The sequence below is a fragment of the Cimex lectularius genome, unplaced genomic scaffold (assembly GCF_000648675.2).
Source record: "Cimex lectularius strain Harlan isolate CLEC.00 unplaced genomic scaffold, Clec_2.1 scaffold165, whole genome shotgun sequence".
In the NCBI taxonomy this organism is placed as follows: Eukaryota; Metazoa; Arthropoda; class Insecta; order Hemiptera; family Cimicidae; genus Cimex; species Cimex lectularius.
Window position 1 is genome coordinate 602,263 of NW_019392863.1, and position 19,319 is coordinate 621,581.

The 19,319-nt window shown below is 35.6% G+C and overlaps 3 protein-coding genes across 6 annotated transcripts in view; 2 read left to right on the plus strand and 1 right to left on the minus strand.

The window, feature by feature from the left end:
- LOC106670312 (atrial natriuretic peptide receptor 1) overlaps nucleotides 1-3,054 on the plus strand; it is a 501,739-nt gene extending 498,685 nt beyond the window's left edge. For all 4 annotated transcript variants that reach the window (XM_024228825.1, XM_014400509.2, XM_024228826.1 and 1 more), the window contains 3 exons: nucleotides 57-155; nucleotides 2,321-2,412; nucleotides 2,475-3,054. In XM_024228825.1, the coding sequence (XP_024084593.1) occupies nucleotides 57-155; nucleotides 2,321-2,412; nucleotides 2,475-2,720 (437 nt within the window). In that variant the 3' untranslated portion in view covers nucleotides 2,721-3,054. The remainder of the gene's footprint in view (nucleotides 1-56; nucleotides 156-2,320; nucleotides 2,413-2,474) is intronic.
- Nucleotides 3,055-6,499: 3,445 nt separating this feature from the next.
- Nucleotides 6,500-12,284, minus strand: LOC106670327 (NHL repeat-containing protein 2). The gene is made up of 11 exons (XM_014400537.2): nucleotides 11,792-12,284; nucleotides 11,567-11,733; nucleotides 8,787-8,946; nucleotides 8,458-8,723; nucleotides 8,262-8,399; nucleotides 7,952-8,154; nucleotides 7,669-7,891; nucleotides 7,424-7,609; nucleotides 7,217-7,324; nucleotides 6,976-7,159; nucleotides 6,500-6,891 (listed from the first exon to the last, which is right to left on the minus strand). The coding sequence occupies exons 1-11, from the start codon at nucleotides 12,096-12,098 to the stop codon at nucleotides 6,671-6,673; spliced, it is 2,163 nt and encodes a 720-aa protein (XP_014256023.1). The 5' UTR covers nucleotides 12,099-12,284; the 3' UTR covers nucleotides 6,500-6,670.
- A 2,127-nt stretch (nucleotides 12,285-14,411) lies between these two features.
- Nucleotides 14,412-19,056, plus strand: LOC106670328 (protein RMD5 homolog A). Its single transcript, XM_024228831.1, has 9 exons — nucleotides 14,412-14,761; nucleotides 14,827-14,972; nucleotides 17,000-17,137; nucleotides 17,213-17,347; nucleotides 17,408-17,540; nucleotides 17,601-17,766; nucleotides 17,828-17,930; nucleotides 18,139-18,293; nucleotides 18,366-19,056. The coding sequence occupies exons 1-9, from the start codon at nucleotides 14,626-14,628 to the stop codon at nucleotides 18,427-18,429; spliced, it is 1,176 nt and encodes a 391-aa protein (XP_024084599.1). The 5' UTR covers nucleotides 14,412-14,625; the 3' UTR covers nucleotides 18,430-19,056.
- The last annotated feature ends 263 nt before the right edge of the window (nucleotides 19,057-19,319 follow it).

The following is a 19,319-nucleotide window of genomic DNA, read 5'->3' on the forward strand; positions in this document are numbered from 1 at the left end:
GTTGAATTAACTTGTATCATCTCTCATCGTTACTTATACTGTTTTTCTGTTGCCAGGCCCATGTGTTGCAGGTGTTGTAGGGCTAAAAATGCCTAGGTACTGCCTGTTCGGAGATACAGTGAACACAGCATCAAGGATGGAATCAAACGGAGAAGGTGAATTTTTAAAAATATAATAAAATCTGGTTAAATTAACCAAACATCTACGGTGTAACAATTAAGTCATATTTACTGACAATATGAAGTATGGTCAAGAATAAAATCATCATCAAGTATACATGAACCTCAGAATGAGCAAGAAACTTTTTTCATTTTGTTTAATAATCGCTCTGACTTATTGTCAACTAAAATCTCATTTATACTGCACCAAAAACATCTCCATTGTATCCATCATAGGTTTTCAGATTCCAGATCTCCAAGATCAAAACTTTGATGATTTTAAAAGAAAACCTAAGCAATACTAGGTAGCCAGAAAATTGCATGCGGTATTTCATTTTTTATCATTTTATGATCAACATTTCTATTTAGATAGGAGGTTTATTTGTTTACATCATGTAATCCCAAGAGGATAACATGACAGTTCATAAGAAAAAAGTTTCTTGTACAATTCACTGTATATTATAAAATATTTCCTTTCTTATAACTTCAAAACCCATAATTGTGCATGCTAATTGTATGAACTTAAGCTGGGCACTAGGGCGACCAAGGCAGCTTGTAAAATTTGCACTGCATTCAGAGATGAAACCATAAAAGAACACACTTCTAAAAAGTGGTTCAAAAAGTTTGCTTCTGGGAGCAAGGGATTTAAAGATAAATCATGGTCTGTTAGACCTTCTGCCTTGAATGACAACAAATTGATTGAAGCTATCAATTTTGATTTGAGTCAAACATGAGCTTGCCAGAGTGTTCAACGTAAATGATGAAACATTTACTCTAGCTTATATCGACTTGGAAAGATGCAAAAGCTCAACAAAGTTCCTTATAAATTGACCGGCGGTAACACGCTTCAGTGTCTAAACATTTCCATGGCTCAAAGTAATGATGTTTTTTTAATGGATTGTCCCGTGGATGAAAAATGGATTCTGTGTAATAACACCAATAGGTTGAATCACTGACTGACATCAGATGAAACCTAGGGTGGTTAACAATTCCGTGGCCAGAACGTTATCCGGAGGTCCTGACACTAGGAGGCACAATCCCCTCCGTCCTGGATAGATTTCTCTATCTAGGAGAGCATGGCTGGAATGCCGGACAGGCATGTCAGTCCTTTGGCCTCCTTTGCTATGCGGCACACAGTCGGGTGCACGATGCTCCTCGGAAGGGGCAAGTTAGGAGAAAGTTTATCTTGGTCCTTAGGGATCAATCCACATCCACTCATAAGCAGAACTGCATCGAAAAACAAAACGTCCGATAATGCCACGAGCTAGGTTCAAATGAAAAAGATCCTCATGTCCTTTTCAGGACTACAAGTAAATATGTTAAGAATGTCATCAAATGACTTTGTCTCATTGAAACGAAAACCAAATATTACCAACAAACGGTGACGCTTTGTGTTTGGAAGTACAGCAGACGCTGTGCTTGCGCTCTACAAACTCCAGACCATCACTGCACTAATCTACTCAAGCCAACTGTAACAAGTATCTCTTGCCCTGGCCCAGAACACCTACTCTTGAGTACAGAAAAGGTACAATTTTTACCAGGATCACAAAGGTGACAATAAAGCATGGTTGGGAAGTCCTACCACACCCTCTGTACTCTCCAGACATGGCCCCACCAGCTTTCACCATTTCTTAGTAATGGACAGCCATATGCACAATCAGGAGTTCGACAACAGAGAGAAAATGAGTTGAATTTATTCTTTAAATCCTGGGTCTCAAAATTTTATAATAAGGGCATAGCAGGGCTTGAGTTATTTTATACTCATTATTTATAATTTTTATTCTTAATTATACTCATTAAGAATAAAATATCTACAAACTAAGTTTAATTTTAACAATTATTATACCCTTTAAACCCACACAAACTTAACAGAAACGATGAATGTTGTAGTGAGTGCAGTGTTCAATACTTTTTAAAAAGGATTCCCCACAAACTTTTCTGGTTGCCTGATGGCTAGTTGGATGTTTGCCAGAAGTAATTATCAGTTTTAACAAGTGTTAATTATACATAATTAATGTATAATATACATAATATAATATTTAAAATTGATCCAAGAAATTATTTCTGAACAAATACTAAAATTTTTGACTAATTTTTTATTCAAATTATTCTTTTAATTATTTAGATCCTCTATATTTAATTATTATAATTATTCTCCACAGCATTGAAAATTCATGTATCACCATTTACAAAAGAAGTACTTGACACTTTTGGAACATTTGAACTTGATTTGAGAGGGGAAGTTGAAATGAAGGTAAATTTAAAAAAAAAATGTTTTTATCGGAAAACATTTCAATTTATAAATTTTTCATTCAGGGCAAAGGTAAGATGACAACATATTGGCTTCTTGGTGAGAAGAAAGTAGTTTCTGGTGATACAGGTCTTCAGCAACAACAGCAACAGGTGCTACAGATCCAGCCGCCGCCTCAGCCACCATTCACTCCAGGCTCTATCCCTAGGTTCCAGAGTAACCTTGCGACTCCGACTTCTAAGTCTCAGGCCAATTCAAACCACAAAGCCGTCACAGCGACCACCCCCCTTCTCCAGGGCGACGCGGCATAAGCATTCTCGTTTCTATCTAAGTGTAAATAATTTTAAGGGACGATGTCCACCGTATATGTATTGTTTTCAAATTGACTGTGGATCTTCCGTGGATACTGAGCACACCGGTCTACAGGGAGTCAGTTCAAACAGTCAAGCAGTTAATTTATAAACTGGAATAAATCGTATTTACAAAAATTTAGGTTCTAAGGTTAAAAAGACCATAGGTGCATCTTTGAAAACACAACTTTTTTAAAGTAAGAGTAACTGCGCTACTGGGTTATACATGTGCTTTTAATTTATATAGTTCCTAACTAGCCAAACTTAATTTAAAGTGTGTGGTGATTAGTGACCGTTAATCGATAATTATTCAGAAATTGTGAGATGCGGTCTGGTGTGATATAGGTTTCAGAAAAACATTTTCTTTATCATGCCAACATTTCGATCTTTATTAAGATCATCTTCAGAGCCTGGGATTTACAAACATTGTTTACATTTAACAAATACATTTAGGATGTGGAAAAGTGAATTTATACAATGCAAAATATATTTTTTTATATTCAATCAAAGTATTTCTACTCACTCAAAGTGTTTGTCTTGTAATTGTGCCATTCTTGCATGTCGTGTTGAGACATCACAAGAATTGTCAATCATCAACACGACACGCAAGAATGGCACAATTACACAGAAGACAAACACTTTGAGTGAGTAGAAATACTTTGACTGAATATAAAAAAATATATTTTGCATTGTATAAATTCACTTTTCCACATCCTAAATGTATTTGTTAAATGTAAACAATGTTGGTAAATCCCAGGCCCTGAAGATGACCTCAATAAAAATCAAAACGTTGGCACAATAAAGAAAATGTTTTTCTGAAACCTATATCACACCAGACCGCATCTCACGATTTCTGAATACTTAATTTAAAGAATGAAAATTGAACTTTTTATGGTGCTAATTTTCAGTAATGAACATAATAAGAGAACGCATTTTCACCTTTTTTTCAAACAATTTTAGGCTGACAATTTGTTTGGAATACTGCAGCAGTGACAGGGAGAAAGGCTGTGAATCTTATTCTTACATGTGATTTTGTAATTTGTTATAACCCAGTCAGCTCAACATCACAGTTTGAAGGTTGAGGTTAATAAAGCAAAAAGTTGAAATTCATCCATTTAATTACCATGAAAAAAATTACCATGAATTCTATTTATTTTTTAGATAGTTGGTGGAGAAAGGAAAACCAAATGTTCCGATGTGTTATGAATGCTGCTGATAATAGACCAATATGCCTGAAACATACATAATAAATTATGATCTTTAGATTTTTATGCTATGGAACACTTGTTTTTCCTTTCTCAGTCGACCATTTAAATCAGAAAAATTTGGAACTCGTTTCGTTTTCCTTATAAAAATTATATATTATTANACTCAATCTTTGAAATATTTTTTTTTTTTAAATCTTATAATCGTTTTAATATTATATGGACCACTATCTAGGATTTATGAATAATAAGAAGGTAAATTAACATATAGAAAAATGAAACCCTCACCTTGAAACTAAATTTGACCCGGTGTGCTAAGAGAAATTGTCGTTTGAAATATTAAAAAACCCAGTTCTAAACTAAATAAAGGAAAAGCTGTCTTGTAGCTCTCTAGCAGTTTTCTTTGTATTATGTACAATATGGACTTCTGAGCTGCGCTAAAACTGAATCTTCGTGTTTCTTCTTGACAATGTATATAGAATTTAGTTATAAACTCTTACAAGACCAAAAAATTTATTATGTGTATAGCTCTTCAGAATTTAAGAATTAAACAATTAAGAAAAAATAAAAGTGACTAAAAGTTTGCATGGTTAGAAATATATTTTTCTCCTTGTTAAAAACAAAATTATTTTGAAAATAGATGTTTAAAGAGAAAGCTGTATTTAATGTTATTAACAATGTAAATTTTGTTTTATATAAATTATTTATGAAACAATGGATATTTTAAATTATTGTACTTAACAATTGGTCGTTCTATGATCTCAGGTATTTTTAAGTGCGATCGGTGATAAAGGCGATGGTTGATTGAAGTTGGGAACAGTGTGAGATGTACGTTTAATTTGTGTCAAATTGAACAGGCTTTTGTTTTAAAGAGTCTAACCAATTTAATTTAGACCGACTATTTTTCACGTACAGACGTGCCAATTTTTTTTTTTTTTTAATTAATTTTCTATCATGTGTGCCAATGATGACTTCAGCTTCATAACAAACAAAAAAATTGTATTATCGTAAACATTGTCAACAAAAATGTTCTAATTTAAACTGGAAGGCTGTTTCTAATGGCCTAGGGACTCTGTGCATGTCTGATCTTTCAGCTCAGTATTAACTTTCACTGAGGCAAATGTATGTATATGATATGTCAATATGTTTAAGAGAAAAAAAAAAAAACCTTGACCACTTAAAAGATGTAAGTTGGCTGTCTTCCCTCTGTAATCAAACCAGTCTTCTTAGAAAGTGAAAGTTATGTGTTTAAATGTCTATATAGATATAAGAGGAAAACAAAACTGTCGGATTTAAGTAATAACTACCTACCTGTATTTTAGGATAAATAAAATACAATTCAGTGTTGGTTATAGTTTTAAATTTTAACAATTAGTTGGAAAGAAATGTGTTATTTCTTTACTTAAAAACAATTAATGGAAATATACTGTAAATATATATACAATAATAACCATCAGTTTAGTGTCTTTGATTTTATTCCTTTAAGTCCTAATATTAAACAATGTGTGAGTGGAAAAATCCACCCCATCTTTTGGAGTTATCAGTTGCTGCATTTCCACCAGAATTTTCTTCTCTGAACATTGTTGTAAATTCACTAGTTTCTTGCTCCGCTTGACCAATTAATATCTTTCAATTAATTGTCATCATTATTGTAAATGTTGTTTATTATATCCTCACTAATTAACATTATTAATTTATTAAAAAAATGTGTCATTTGCATTGTGTTTTGAGGGAATTGCAGATGGAAATGAATTCCAATAAATTCTTCTTTAAAAATCACTCTGACAAACATATCCAGCTGTTCTCAGATGTCGTCGAAATGCTTGTATGAGGTATGTCGTGTCATTAGTGTAGGATATGTGTGAAAAAAGCTTGTATCTGGTCATAATCGAGGGACCAGACCTAAATTAGGAAGACCAGAGTGCTTTGTGTCTCCCAACCAAAAATTTTCCACTTCTGAACCGAACAAACCACTTGTAGATGGCACTTTCTCTTGAGAGTCGTCACTATACGAATCACAAATTTTCCTAGCAGTCCTTTCACACTAATAAAAAATCATTAAATGCAGTATTTTTTCTCCTACATTTAAATTATAAATAAAACACCTTGACAATATGAGATATCAAACAAAACTGACAAAAACACTAAAGACTAAATAAACATTTTTTTCAAAATGCAAGAGAGATAACCACAAATTTTCAAAATTTACTTATAATAGTTTTTTACAACACAATACCTAGAGGGGAATCAGTTTGGCCAGAACAATCAACATTGGTGTTTATCATAGAAAATGACACATTAAAAAAAAATATAATAATAATAATGAAAATACTGAAGCTCGAACAAAGAAGATTAATTTAAAAAATGATAGAACTTTTTCAAGGTCCTGGTGGTTTGGTAGTTTTGAATCATGCCTGTTTGAATAACCAAACTACAGCTTCATCCATTATACCTCATGAAGAAATTGCACAATTTATTAGATAAACGACTTTCTAGAGTTAAAACAGTAAGGAAAACATTGGAAAAAAAGTAGCTGAAAAATACAAAAAACAGGTTTGTAAAAATTAAGTATCTATTATGTTCTTATAAAAATGTTAAAACATTGCTAGTACAAATAAGCCTCTTTGGTTAATTAGATATTTTTAAAATTAATATAAATTTGTCGTGCATCACTGACAATGTAAGGTTAAAAAATAAAAGTTTCAATCACTCCACCGTATGACTTATATTGTAATTGACCAACATGGGTGCCGAGTCGTCAAACTTAAGACCAATTCGAAATTTCAGTTCTTTGACAGAGCACCTACTGTCAGAGCAGAGGAATATACGACACTTAATCAAAGCATTGGAGTTCACCATCTTATTTACTTTTACTATCCAGGATTTGGTGAGCGAAAATTCCTCATCTTGTACAAATAACTTTTCATCTGAAATATTTTTTATTTTATTGTTTTTTTTTTTTGTTTTTTTTTTTGTGAAATGTAAAAAAAAGGTTTTTTATGTGTGCATACCATTGAGAAGAAGAGACCAATTAGAAGGAGCATTGCGAGTCAGCCCAACTCCTTCTGGAAGAGTGAGTTCAACCTTGATTTCAAGAGATCCTTTTTGATTCACTACAATGTGCGAGTCATAAAGATGATCTTTGAATAACCCACCAGATATAGATTGTTTCCCTTTAATTTCTTTAATGTCCATCTACAAATAAATAAATGTAAACTAACATAAGATGTAAGTAAGATGAAAACAACTCACAGTTGAAACATATTTAGTATCAGTGTTGAAAATTCTTATACAATGGTTGTTGGTATCAGCTATATAAATTAGATTTTGATGACATGCAATACCTCCAGGTTCGTTGAACTGAAAAACAAGAGAATAGGCAGAGCAGGACAATCAGAACTGATCAAACCACAAGAGAAAAAAACACTAAAATTGGAGAAAAACTATTGATTGACTCACCTGAACAGAGTTAGACGGAGTAACAGTCGTAATTGTTTTAGTTTTGGTATTAATTACCTTCAATTTATGATTATATGAATCAACTACGTATACTTTGTCATCATTTGAACAGTAGGCTACATCAAGCGGGTGTTGCAATTTTGCCGCGTTCCCAACACCGTCAACGTCCCCAAAGGCAAAAAGATTCTTTAAAAATTAAATATTACATTAAAATTTTGCTAGATTTTTTCTTTTAAAAAACCTACAGAGGGATTTAAATGACCTCCTACGACACCTTCGACGTTGCCGTAATTGAGCCTGACACGCCTTACAGCTGAACTTTCACTGTCGGCAAAGTAAAGCACACCTTCATTGGAGACGGTGAGTCCTGATGGCTGGGCTAGAGCAGCGAGCAAAGGCCTCGTGTTGTTTTTGTTCTCCTCCTTCCCGCTTCCGACCAAGGCATAACACTTCCCTTTTGAAAGGTTTCTAATAAAGAAATCCGAATAAAAGACTGATATTTAATTCCTGCACAATCGGTCAATTTACCGGCCCCATAGGTAGACATCTTGCAAAGCATAGCCCCAAATCTGGTGTGTACCAGCCATCGCGATGAAAAGTATGTCATTGTGGAGCAGGACATCCCACGGTGATGAAATTTCTTGGACAGTCCCATCAAGGCCACCTATGTAATTTGTCCCTTGCTGGCCATTACCGACCAAAGTAGCCACTGTCCGTTTATTCTGGTCGATCTTTGTAAAGAATGAAGTTTGTAAACACATGATTATCCAATTGTAACTCTTACTGCCCCAAAAGAAAAAACTCTTGATTTATTTTATTAATTATATTGTTTAATTACCACTCTAATGGCATGATTTTCGGTGTCGGCAACATATAAAACATTGTCGGGACCACAACACAACCCCTGAGGGTCGAAGAACTTTGCATCTTTGTATGAACCGTCAGCAAAACCTGACTCTTTTGTCCCTATTATATCCTGAAAAAAAGTAATAATAATCAATCAAAAGATTTAAACAGTTAAAACAAAAACTCACCAATATCTGACTGTTTTTTGAACCCACAATTAGAATCCTGTGATTGTGCGTGTCTGCAATGGCAATGTAAGAGCCGTCAGGGCTGACGGTGACCTTACCGGGGAAACTGAGGCAACCGCCGACATTTTTTCGAGGGACAATTATTTCACTCAACGGGTCAACGTTCAGGTTCCCTTTGTAAAATTTTAGGGCAAATTTTATCACTGATCTCAGAGTTTCATAGTGTCCTTCGCCCATCAGTATCAAAAAAGGGCTGCCAAAAGGGCCTGAATAAAATTAAAAGAAAGTGACTATTGCTCTCAAGGGGATGTCTTAAAAGATGGTTGTACTTATTAAACAGAGAGTAGGCCAGCAAGTGCAGCCTAACATATTCCAGAACTGGTTGTCTTGGTCGTTGACAACTGGGTGAAGCAATCCATATCGTCGAACGGCATGTTCTATGTTGTGCACATCCTTTTCATTTGTAAATTTCCCACTATGTACACCAACCTACAAACATAAAAAATAAAAGGTTATTAAGAATTCTCACTCAGCCCCCTAGCAATCGATATTTTATAAAACATCCTGTGAATTTGTATTTGGCTAAGACAATAAATATGTATGTTAATCTGGCTCAGTTCCAGAATATCGTGATTTTGTGTACAAATGAAGGACTTTATTTTGCAAAAATTTTTTGTATGTATTTTTAGAGCAGGTGAAAAGCAGCATGAGCGTAGGTCTTATAACTTTGTAAACTAAAATTTTATTATTATTCCTATTTCTTGAATTTTAAAGCAACATTTATTTAATCATTACTGTTCCCACACTCTGAAGAGGAATTAGTTAAGGTGTTTTTATTAGTTAGTTTCACTTCAGATTTGTAAATATGCACAGTTTAATTATAAAACTATAGAAAATATTTTCTTTCAATTAATTAATCTTTTTATGTAAGATATTGGTTGAAATGAAAAAGTTAGAGTCACGAGCAGGATTCGAATCCACGACCTTCGGCTCATTTCAACCAATACCTTACATAAAAAGATTAATTAATTGAAAGTTATTTGGTCAATCAGACCCCGAAATGTAATGGATATAGAAAATATATTATGTTTTAATGAAAACCAGAAAAAAGCCAATGGCTACAATGGTTTAGGCGTTGGCACAGTGCTCATCACTGAAAGGTAAAGGTCGTGGGTTTGGATCCAGCACACATCACAAAAACACCAGCACCCTGAGGGTTCAAATAACTTTTTGAAATACCCTCATTAAAAAAATTATTCACATTTTTCTATTGGATTTGGATTTATATATAGGCTCAAATCCGCACATATACATACATACAAATAAACATGTGCAGAGTTGAGCCAATTCACATCTCCAGCTTTTGCTACTTACTCGACTTCAGACTCGAGAATCACCCACCCCGGGGGGCAAACCTCAGTCTTATTCGACCAGCCACCGAGGTTGGGCTCCAGAGGAGGGAGTGTCAACAGCTACTCAATTCACTCCTATTTACATACCATTCATTTAGTCAGGGTGATAGAGTACTCGATATTCCTCCATCTCCCTTTATGGCCCATTTACACACTCAAGCCGATAGCACAAACTGGTTTGTGCAAGTCAGTTTGTGCAAATGAACTGAATGAAATGCTGTTGTTCACATGTTCAGTTTGGCTTGCACATTTGTGAAGTGATGAACCCTAAAATTGTAATTTTCTGTGGCCAAAATGGACAATTTTGACTGACTAATTGTTGCGACAACTGAGATTTGCATTATAAAAAAAAAGATCAAATTCAAGGCAAAAAAGGAAATGGTCTAAACCATGGTTGCTAAAATGGGTTTTGTTTTCTCATACCAATTTAATAGCTGAATTACACAGTGAGCCTGACGATTTTCACAACTATTTGCTTTTCTTTTTTCTTTTTTTTTCTTTTTTTTTCTTCCCCCTTTCTTTCTTTTTCTTCTTTTTTAATACAAATACTCTGATTAAACCTACAATCCTAATATTTCTGTACTGGGTACATCAATGTATAAATTCATTTGTATAATTTAAGCAATTCCAATTAATTAATCTTTTTATCTAAGATTTTTGGTTGAGATGAAAAATTAGTGTCATGAGTGGGATTCGAACCGAAACCTTCGGTGACTTTGATCCACTCGGATACCAACTGCCCATCTCAACCTACAACCTGTTGAATTTTCCCGCTTTTTTGCCATTTTTCAAATGTCATGTAATCAGGATTCGATTCTCAGCAACTTATGAAGTGGCCAAGGGGAACTGTTAGTAAAGTAATTCTTTTAATTAGTAAATTAATCCATATTTGCTTAGAGGTCATAATTGACCGTATTAATTATTCCAATTAAACATTCTTTTTATTTAAGGTTTTTGGTTGAGATGAAAAAGCTAGTGTCACGAACGAGATTCAAACCCACAACCTTTGGCTTCAAATATGCTGCTGCTCTAATCACTTGGACCATTGTGACTTCAATCCACTCAGATACCAACTCATCTCAACCTACAACCATTCGAATGTTTCCTCTTCTTGCCATTTTTCAAATGCCGTGATTCAATTCTCAGCGACTTTTGTTGTAAGTTGAGATGGGGAGTTGGTGTCCGAGGGGATCGAAGTCACAATAGCTCAAACGGTTAGAGCAGCGGCATATTGAGCCGAAGGTCATGGGTTCAAATCCCACCCATGAACCTAATTTTCCATCTCAACCAAAAACCTTATACAAAAAGATTAATTAATTGTAATAATTAATATGGTCAATTATGACCTCTAAGCAAATATGGAATAATTTAAACAATTTTATAAATCCCAGGTTTCTCTAAACCTATGTCACACCAGATCACATCTCACAATCTCTAAATAATAATTTTAAAGAAGCTATTATTGTCAACTTTTTTTGTCAATTTTATTGTGTTTTATTATTATTTTACTAAAATAAAGCTAAATTTATTTCTAAGATACATATTTGTGCAAGGGCTTAAAGCCCTATTTGCACCTTTACTTAAATAAATGTTTAAAATTAGGCACACTTGATAGTTGGTTCCATTAAAAAAAAAAGAATGTTGAACATTTGTAGAAAAAATAAGACAGGTGACAAATAAACAAATGATGACTATACCACGATGAAGCCTTCAGAAATGGGAAACTCTTGTTCGAGGAGTCTCAGGCTGGGCAGGACATGCATGCAGTTGATGCAGCAGTAGGTGAAGAAGTCTAGTAGGACCACCTTCCCGTTGAGTTCGCCTCTCAGGGATAGCGGCCGGGTAGTGTTGATCCAGTCTAGGTCTGCAAAAAGGCCAAATGAAGTTGGACCGGTGAGAAAAAAGGCGTTACAACTTCGTACCCAACGGAAAGTCGAACTGGACGAGAGTGACACCGAAGACGTCCAACTGGTCGAAGTACTTCACCAACGCGTCCTCCTTCGCCTGATCGTCGGTTAGGCCTTTAAGACGTCGTGCCAGATCGCTGCTCTCTGCCTGCAAACCCTCGATGACATCAGACATGGCGACAGTATTCGAAAACAGGCTTGAATAATTCCACTTCCACAACAGTGTCAGCAGGATGCGTCGGACGGAACGAAGAAACCTCCAAACCGGGCCAGCCCTATCTTCGATCAAGTTGGGCCGAGAGAGATCTTGGTTGCGAAACATCAAACACCTCCCAACTTGCCACTTTTCACTTCCCGCCTACCCTCAAACAAATAAACGATTACGATCAATTGTACCGATTGGATAAATAGTTTTTGTTATATTAAGGTTAATTAATTTTAGCGATGCGATTTTCTTGAATCCCATTCAAATCTTTCATTCAGTCGCCATGTCATCGTGTGTCTTGTACATAACTACATCACATATGTTTCTTATTCATTATGAATTTTCCATCATTTGCCAAATACTAAAAAAGCTAAATAGGGGTAAAACACAACTACATTCATACGATTCATGTGAATTTTTGGCAAATCTTGGGGATTAAAAGCGAAAATGGCCCATGGCTATACACGGCAGTAATAAGACTCAAAATAACCTATGGATCATTAATTTGGTGGACCAAAGCTCAACAAAAAAGTAGCTACTCAATTACTAGGCAGCATTAGCATAGTTTAGCAAACCTATGAATCACGAACAACCCCTACAAGTGTACTAAAAGCTCTGCTAAGCCCACCTCCACTGAAACACCAAAAACATTCAAACTGGATAGGAACTAATAAAATCAGACACCCATTCTTAAAAATGATCCCTCGAAGCATTCTTTAAAATATCTTATACAGTCTCAACAGACTATAAAGGAGAGGAAGAACTCAGTCAAGCATCATATACAGCATCAAATGGTATACAGATGGCTCCAAAACAAACGAAGGAACCGGTTCGCATGGTTTCTGTACAAGCCCAAGATATGAGCATCAAACTCATTAATGAAGTACAATTCAGCCTTTCAAGCAGAAATACATGCCATCAACGCTTGTGCCCTAGAAAATCTTAAAAGATTTTTGGTAAATTGATTAATTAAAAGAAGACTGGCAAAAAAATCCTCGTAATATCTGATAGCCAAGCAGCTATTAAAGCATTAGCACAGTAAAAAATCTCATCAAAATTGGTCAGGGTATGCATCCAAAATCTCCAAAATTGGGGAAACACAACTTGATGATATCTTGGTTGCCATGGCCCAGAGGAATTTTAGGTAACAAAAAAACAGACACATTGCCATTGGAGGATTTGCAAGACCATACATAGGCTCTGAACCTATACTTGGTATAACAAAAACAAATGCAGAATCCTCCATCACCAAATGGATCCAAAAAAAAAAAAGGAGGAGTGGATAAACTCTACAGGCACTAGACACAGTAAACTCATGCTAAAACAACCCTCACCAGACTGGCAAACTCACTGCTGCAGTTGGAGAGAGCCAGACTCAGAGGAGTGATAGAGCTACTACCCCAGATGATTTATTCGCACTCTCTGGTTTAGGATTATTCAAACATACTTGGACACACTTTATCAAATTATTACAGAATCCGCAAAACTGCAACCACTGAATACAAGGTGACGGAATAGGTGACCTTATATTCATTTACTTATGATAAGCTTCCAGAATTAATCAATTTACTAAATTTCTATGTTCCACAGTGTAATATCAAGGAGAAGTTAAACATTCAGGCAGGTAGAGTTCTGGAGGTAATTGTTGATCATGACTCCTAAATTCAGATTTGATAACAAATTACAGATCAATCAGTTAATGCATCAACCTGGCATACAGATGGCTCTAAAAGCAAGTATGGGTCAGGAGGTGTTATTTGTGGAAATAAACCAAGGGCTAGATTCATAAAACTTGGGCAATACCCCAATTTCTTTCAGTAGAGACTGTGCCTATTGAATGTAGTGCCAAGGATTAAAAGGCTAGTTATTTTGTACAGAAGAATAGAATTTACTCGGACAGTCAAGCAGCACTAAGGGCAGGGATTAAAGTCGAGTCATTTGGAATATCATTAAGACCATGTCAGGCATGAGGGAAAATAACAAAAATGACTCTTGTCTGGGTACCAGGGGCAACGAAAGGTTCAATCAATTGGTCAAGGAAAGCTCGATGACTCCTATTGCCCTTGAACCCTTTTGTGACATACTAAACTGCCCAAAACGTGGATCCATCAGGCAATTGATTAAAAATAAGGCCTCTGTGCTACAGTAATTAGCCCAGGAGCATCTGAAAAAATTCACCACACGACTATCACAGAAGCTAACAGCAAAACTACTAATAAATCTAGAACAATTTAGAATTAGAATATTAGTCGGACTGCTAACTGGACACTGCGTGTTTTTATTTTTTTACTAAACAAACCAGTGAAAGAAGTCATACAGATCGGTTTTTCATTCTAATAGGATGTTACTTGTTTTTAAAAATGAAAGGTGTTCAGATTTATTTATTAGTTGGAAAGTTTTCCCCTTTTTTGACGCACTCGTCGACGAGTTCAGCAGAAGAGTCGAACAAAGGCGCTGTGGTCGTAACGCAACTCAGCATTCAGCAGTTCAGCAGAAGGGGCAGTAGAACCGTCGGTAGCGCTCGCGTTCCGCTGTCTCCGCGTTGACAGCAGGTGCCCGTTTTGACAGTTGTTCCTGACCCTGATTTTTTTTTGTTTTGTTTTAAATAATTTTCCTCCAGCGCATTTCTTCGCCTGTCATCGGGATGGAGGCGTGCGTGGCCGTCGAAAGGGAAGTGGACAAAGTCCTGTCCAAATTCAGCAGCATCAACGACCACGCTAACAGGACACTTCTGGAGATCACAACAGCTATCGACGAGCTGAGAAAGGACCTCAGCGACTGTACGTCCAACCCGAACCGACCTTCCAGCATCGGAAGATTCATGTTTTTTTTATTTGTCACACAGGCCCGCCTGGTCACGTACTCACACAGACACAGATCGTTATTATAAAACAGGCGATGAACAAGGCCAAAGAGACTGTCCAGAGGTTGGCCACTGACCATAGAGACCTGCACAGCACTGTCTCCAAAGTAGGAAAAGCCATTGACAGGGTAGGTGATTTGAGTTCCTTTTCAAATAAAAAGTTTTGAAATGCTAAAATAATAACTGAAAGATCCAATTAATCCCAAGAATAACTGATCTGTACAATCATTTTCTGTCCTGATATCGAAAAATAGTGAATCCTCACAGGTCTACGTGAATTAACCTTGAACTTAGGATTAGACAAAACTGAACTTTCTAACTGTCTGCCAAATATTGATATAAATAGCAGTCCCTTCTATTTTCTACCAAAACTTACAATTTTAAACAATAATAACTGCCTTATGGGAAGTCACTTGTTGAATGATGAATCATTCCTAAAAGGAAGACGACAGATTTTCAAACTGAGCACCATCTCTAAAGTAGTGAAAAAACCAGAGTAGGCATTCACCCCATTATTTACCCATTTGGTTTTGAAACTGGATCTGGAGGTGATCAACTGGGCCCCTATTTATCTAGGCTCATCCATCGATTCCTTGGTCAGCTTCTTAACATCCAAGTATTGAATGATAAACAGGCTCCCTTAAAATCCCACACTATCCATCGTCCTCCAGCCCCGTGGTCAAATGACGAAATTGGAGCTCTAATTAAAAGCTGGGAAGCGGCAAGAAAGCGCTTTTGTCATACCCGACTTACCAAAGAACAATCCTCCTGTACTGTTCACAATAAAACCCAAGCCATTGCTCATCGTGCCAAAGCCCTACACCACCAAGATTCCCCCTCCTCTACTCCTGATGCTATAGCTAAATGGGATTTCCTGGATGAACTAAACTCCCATTTTGTCTCCATCAACTCTCTCTTACCCACGCCTAACTCCTTAATTGTTCCCATTGCCCCTCCTCCCTTTATACAGTTCATCTAATTTTTACTTCTCCAATTTATCCCCTGCTGATATCCTTGAGACAATGGCCAAATCCCATTCCAAGGCCATTGGAGCCAAAGCCATCCCTAACAAATTCCTTAAACTCAGCCTCCCTGTCTGCTTCTTATTTACAATTACTCTCTACAGAACTCCGTTTTTCCTTCAGCCTGGCAAAAATCCCTCATCCATCCCATCAACAAAATTTGCTATCCTTCTTCCCCTAAGGACTACCGACCCATCTTATCCAATCTCTCCAAACCTCTTGAGAGGTTAGTCCAAGCCCAAGTCTCCGGGTACCTAGGATATTCCCATTTTTTTAATCCCCTCCATTCGGGTTTCCGCCAAGGTTACTCCAAGCAGTCTGCCCTCACCCAAATCACTAGCGATCTCCATACTGCAATGATGAGATGCGATCTGGTGTGATATAGGTTTTAGAAAAACATTTTCTTCTGCCAACATTTCGATCTTTATTGAGATCATCTCATTCAACACGACAAACAAGAATGACACATTTACACCGAAAACAAACACTTTGAGCCCTGAAGATGATCTCAATAAAGATTGAAATGTTGGCACAATAAAGAAAAAGTTTTTCTAAAACCTACGCCACACCAGACTGTATCTCCAAATAATCATAAAAATTTTAATTAAGATCAGTTAGGCAGAAAGAATTACTTGTTCTGTTTTGAATTTGGAGTATGTACATTTGACAAATATTTATTAGGGGACGCAAAAGCATCTGCATTAGTGGTTAGGGCATCTGCCTCGTATTTGCCATGCTATTGGTTTTGGTTTTGAGCCCTTGAAATGTTAATTGCTTAATAGTGTGAAGAAAAAAAAAATTGTAAAGTTGGTTCTGGTTCCTTGTTTAGATCACCCGACAGACAGTTGGATGTAAAAACCCTCCTGTTTGACAGCAATTACTTTCTGTTAGGCCCAAAACACTCTGGATTAGTCAAAACAGCCTGAGGCAAACCGGGATGACAGTTTTGTCTAGATTCAAGTGGGGATGTATCAAACCGACCAAGTCAAAACGTTTTGTTTGCTTCATTCTGCTCCAGACAAAATCAGTCATTAACTGGTTTGTTTCCTGAGTTCCAGTTTGTTGTAGTTGAAATGTACCTCATAAAGAAAGGTATTTTATAGTCAGAATTAACCAGTGGACTATTATTTTAGAATTTTGTTTCTGACTTCGCATCGACAAGTCGTGAGGAAGTTTTTGCCGGGCCTGAGAAGGTGCTTCTCCTCAACAGAGTTATCTGTCAACACTTTTACCGCCAGGGTATGCTGGACATCGCAGACCAACTGGCCATGGTAAGTGTTTCAACCCAAGAAAAACTTTTTTTATACGTTACGTTGGTACGCACTTAAATTCTCTGAATTTTAAAGGAAGCTGGTATCGACTCAGAGGAAGGGAAAGAGCCTTTTACAGAACTCAACTTCATATTGGAGAGGCTCAAGCACAAAGATTTGGATCCAGCTCTGGAATGGGCGCAAAAGCATCGAGCAAGCCTTCAGAAACAAGTAAAAAAATGTTCTACCAATCTTAACTCTTTGTATTGATGAAGTTTTATTTTCATGCAGAATTCATCGTTAGAATTTAAGTTACACCAGCTCAGGTTTATAGGGTTAATAGAAAAAGGTACTGCATGTCAAAATGAAGCAGTTCAATACGCTAGGACTTACTTAAGCAAATTTGTTCACACACATGAAAAAGGTAAAGCCGGATAAGACTTAATTATTTTTTTAAAAATTTGTTCTAAATATAATTTTTTAGATATACAAGTTCTTATGGGAATGCTTATTTATCTTGCCAATGGAGTCTCAAGATCACCTTACGCTCATTTATTACAGCCAAGCCTTTGGGCCGACATTTACGACACTTTCACCAAAGATGCCTGCTCAATGCTGGGACTTAGCGTTGACAGCCCTCTGAGTGTTTGGTATGTGGTAAATTTGTATTTTCATTTATTTATTTTATTGAAATTTACATTTTCTTTTCAGTATAAATGCGGGTTGCATTGCACTCCCAGCACTTTTGAATATAAAACAAGTGATGCTTCAACGACAAGTGAGCGGGATTTGGAATGGAAAGGATGAGCTTCCTGTAAGTTGTAGTTATATGCCAAACTATAACTAACATTAAATTTATATTGATAAATTCCTTTATCAACTGCACACAAATATGCACATATATACATATATGTACAGAATAGAGCTTATTATTTGTCATGCTAATAAATACATTTTTTCATGTTTACATATCATTCGCTCAAATAGGTTGGTGGATATTTATCTTGTTTTATTTTATTTAGATTGAAATTGATGTTGGCACTGAAAGGAGATTTCACTCTGTATTTGCTTGTCCCATTCTCAAGCAACAGAGCACAGAAAGCAATCCGCCAATGCGACTTGTTTGCGGCCATGTCATATCTCGAGACGCCTTGAATAAATTAGCTGCTGCAAATAAGTCAGTTTACCTGAATTATTATTATTATTATTTTTTGTTTCATTTGAACTACATGGATTTTTCTTATTTCAGATTAAAATGCCCTTACTGCCCACTAGAGCAGAATCCTTCGGACGCGAGAATTATATATTTTTAATGTTGTGATTAATATTAACTTATAAAAATAGTTAAACAAAAATGTGTTTTTAATTTTTTTCCTCTCATAAAAAGGGAATGATACACTTGTTACTGTACAATGAGTTTTCTAATAATTATTTATAGTGTGATTTAACATATTAAAATATGTGGCAAGAAAAAGATAAATTAAAAATAGCTCTTGAAGATATTTTGTAATCTTCCAAGGAGATCAATTGATTTTTATGGTTGAAGTTATTAAAGTAATAGTAAATCACCTTTATTTTATTTCAGAATTTCATTTATGTGATAATATTATTAGGGATATGATGATTTAAAAATTTCTAATTTTACCTTGCTACTAGATAATTTGATCAAAGCAATTGTACATAAATAAAAATTAAGTTTATATTACATATTTTGATTTTTATGGGAAATATTATTATTTTCCTTTCTGAAAACAATTAATGTAATTTGAAGATTTGATAATGCATTAATTTTCAGTCAAACACTTTTGTCTGTGAATAAAAGATACAATAAAAAGGACTTTTGGGTATTAGGAATAAACAAAATATGTTTTCAATGTAATGAGATAATTTGTCTAGTTAGGACCTTGAACAAGAAAGCGTGTAATAAATTCATTTTATTATATTAAAGTTTTGTTTAATTATTGCAAAAAAAATTCCTCATGACCAGACCCATGCTGCGTTGAGTACTCTAAAGTGAGAGTAGGTTGTATGGAGAGTGAAATTAATTATTAGCATGAATGGATGCTGACTAACCACAGAGACCTGCACAGCACTGTCTCCAAAGTAGAAAAAACCATTGACAGGGTGGGTGATTTGAGTTCCTTTTCAAATAAAAAGTTTTGAAATACTAAAATAACTGAAAGATCTAATTAATCCCAAGAAT

What these genes read in the sequence shown, in the direction of transcription:
- LOC106670328 (XM_024228831.1), top strand. Translation starts at nt 14,626, where the DNA reads ATGGAGGCGTGCGTGGCCGTCGAAAGGGAAGTGGACAAAGTCCTGTCC. An exon ending in TCGCAGACCAACTGGCCATG is followed by an intron (nt 17,138 to 17,212) that starts GTAAGTGTTTCA and finishes TGAATTTTAAAG; the next exon opens with GAAGCTGGTATCGACTCAGA. An exon ending in AAATTAGCTGCTGCAAATAA is followed by an intron (nt 18,294 to 18,365) that starts GTCAGTTTACCT and finishes TTCTTATTTCAG; the next exon opens with ATTAAAATGCCCTTACTGCC.
- LOC106670327 (XM_014400537.2), bottom strand. Translation starts at nt 12,098, where the DNA reads ATGTTTCGCAACCAAGATCTCTCTCGGCCCAACTTGATCGAAGATAGG. An exon ending in AAAATCATGCCATTAGAGTG is followed by an intron (nt 8,155 to 8,261) that starts GTAATTAAACAA and finishes TTCTTTACAAAG; the next exon opens with ATCGACCAGAATAAACGGAC. An exon ending in ATACTAAATATGTTTCAACT is followed by an intron (nt 7,160 to 7,216) that starts GTGAGTTGTTTT and finishes ATTTATTTGTAG; the next exon opens with ATGGACATTAAAGAAATTAA.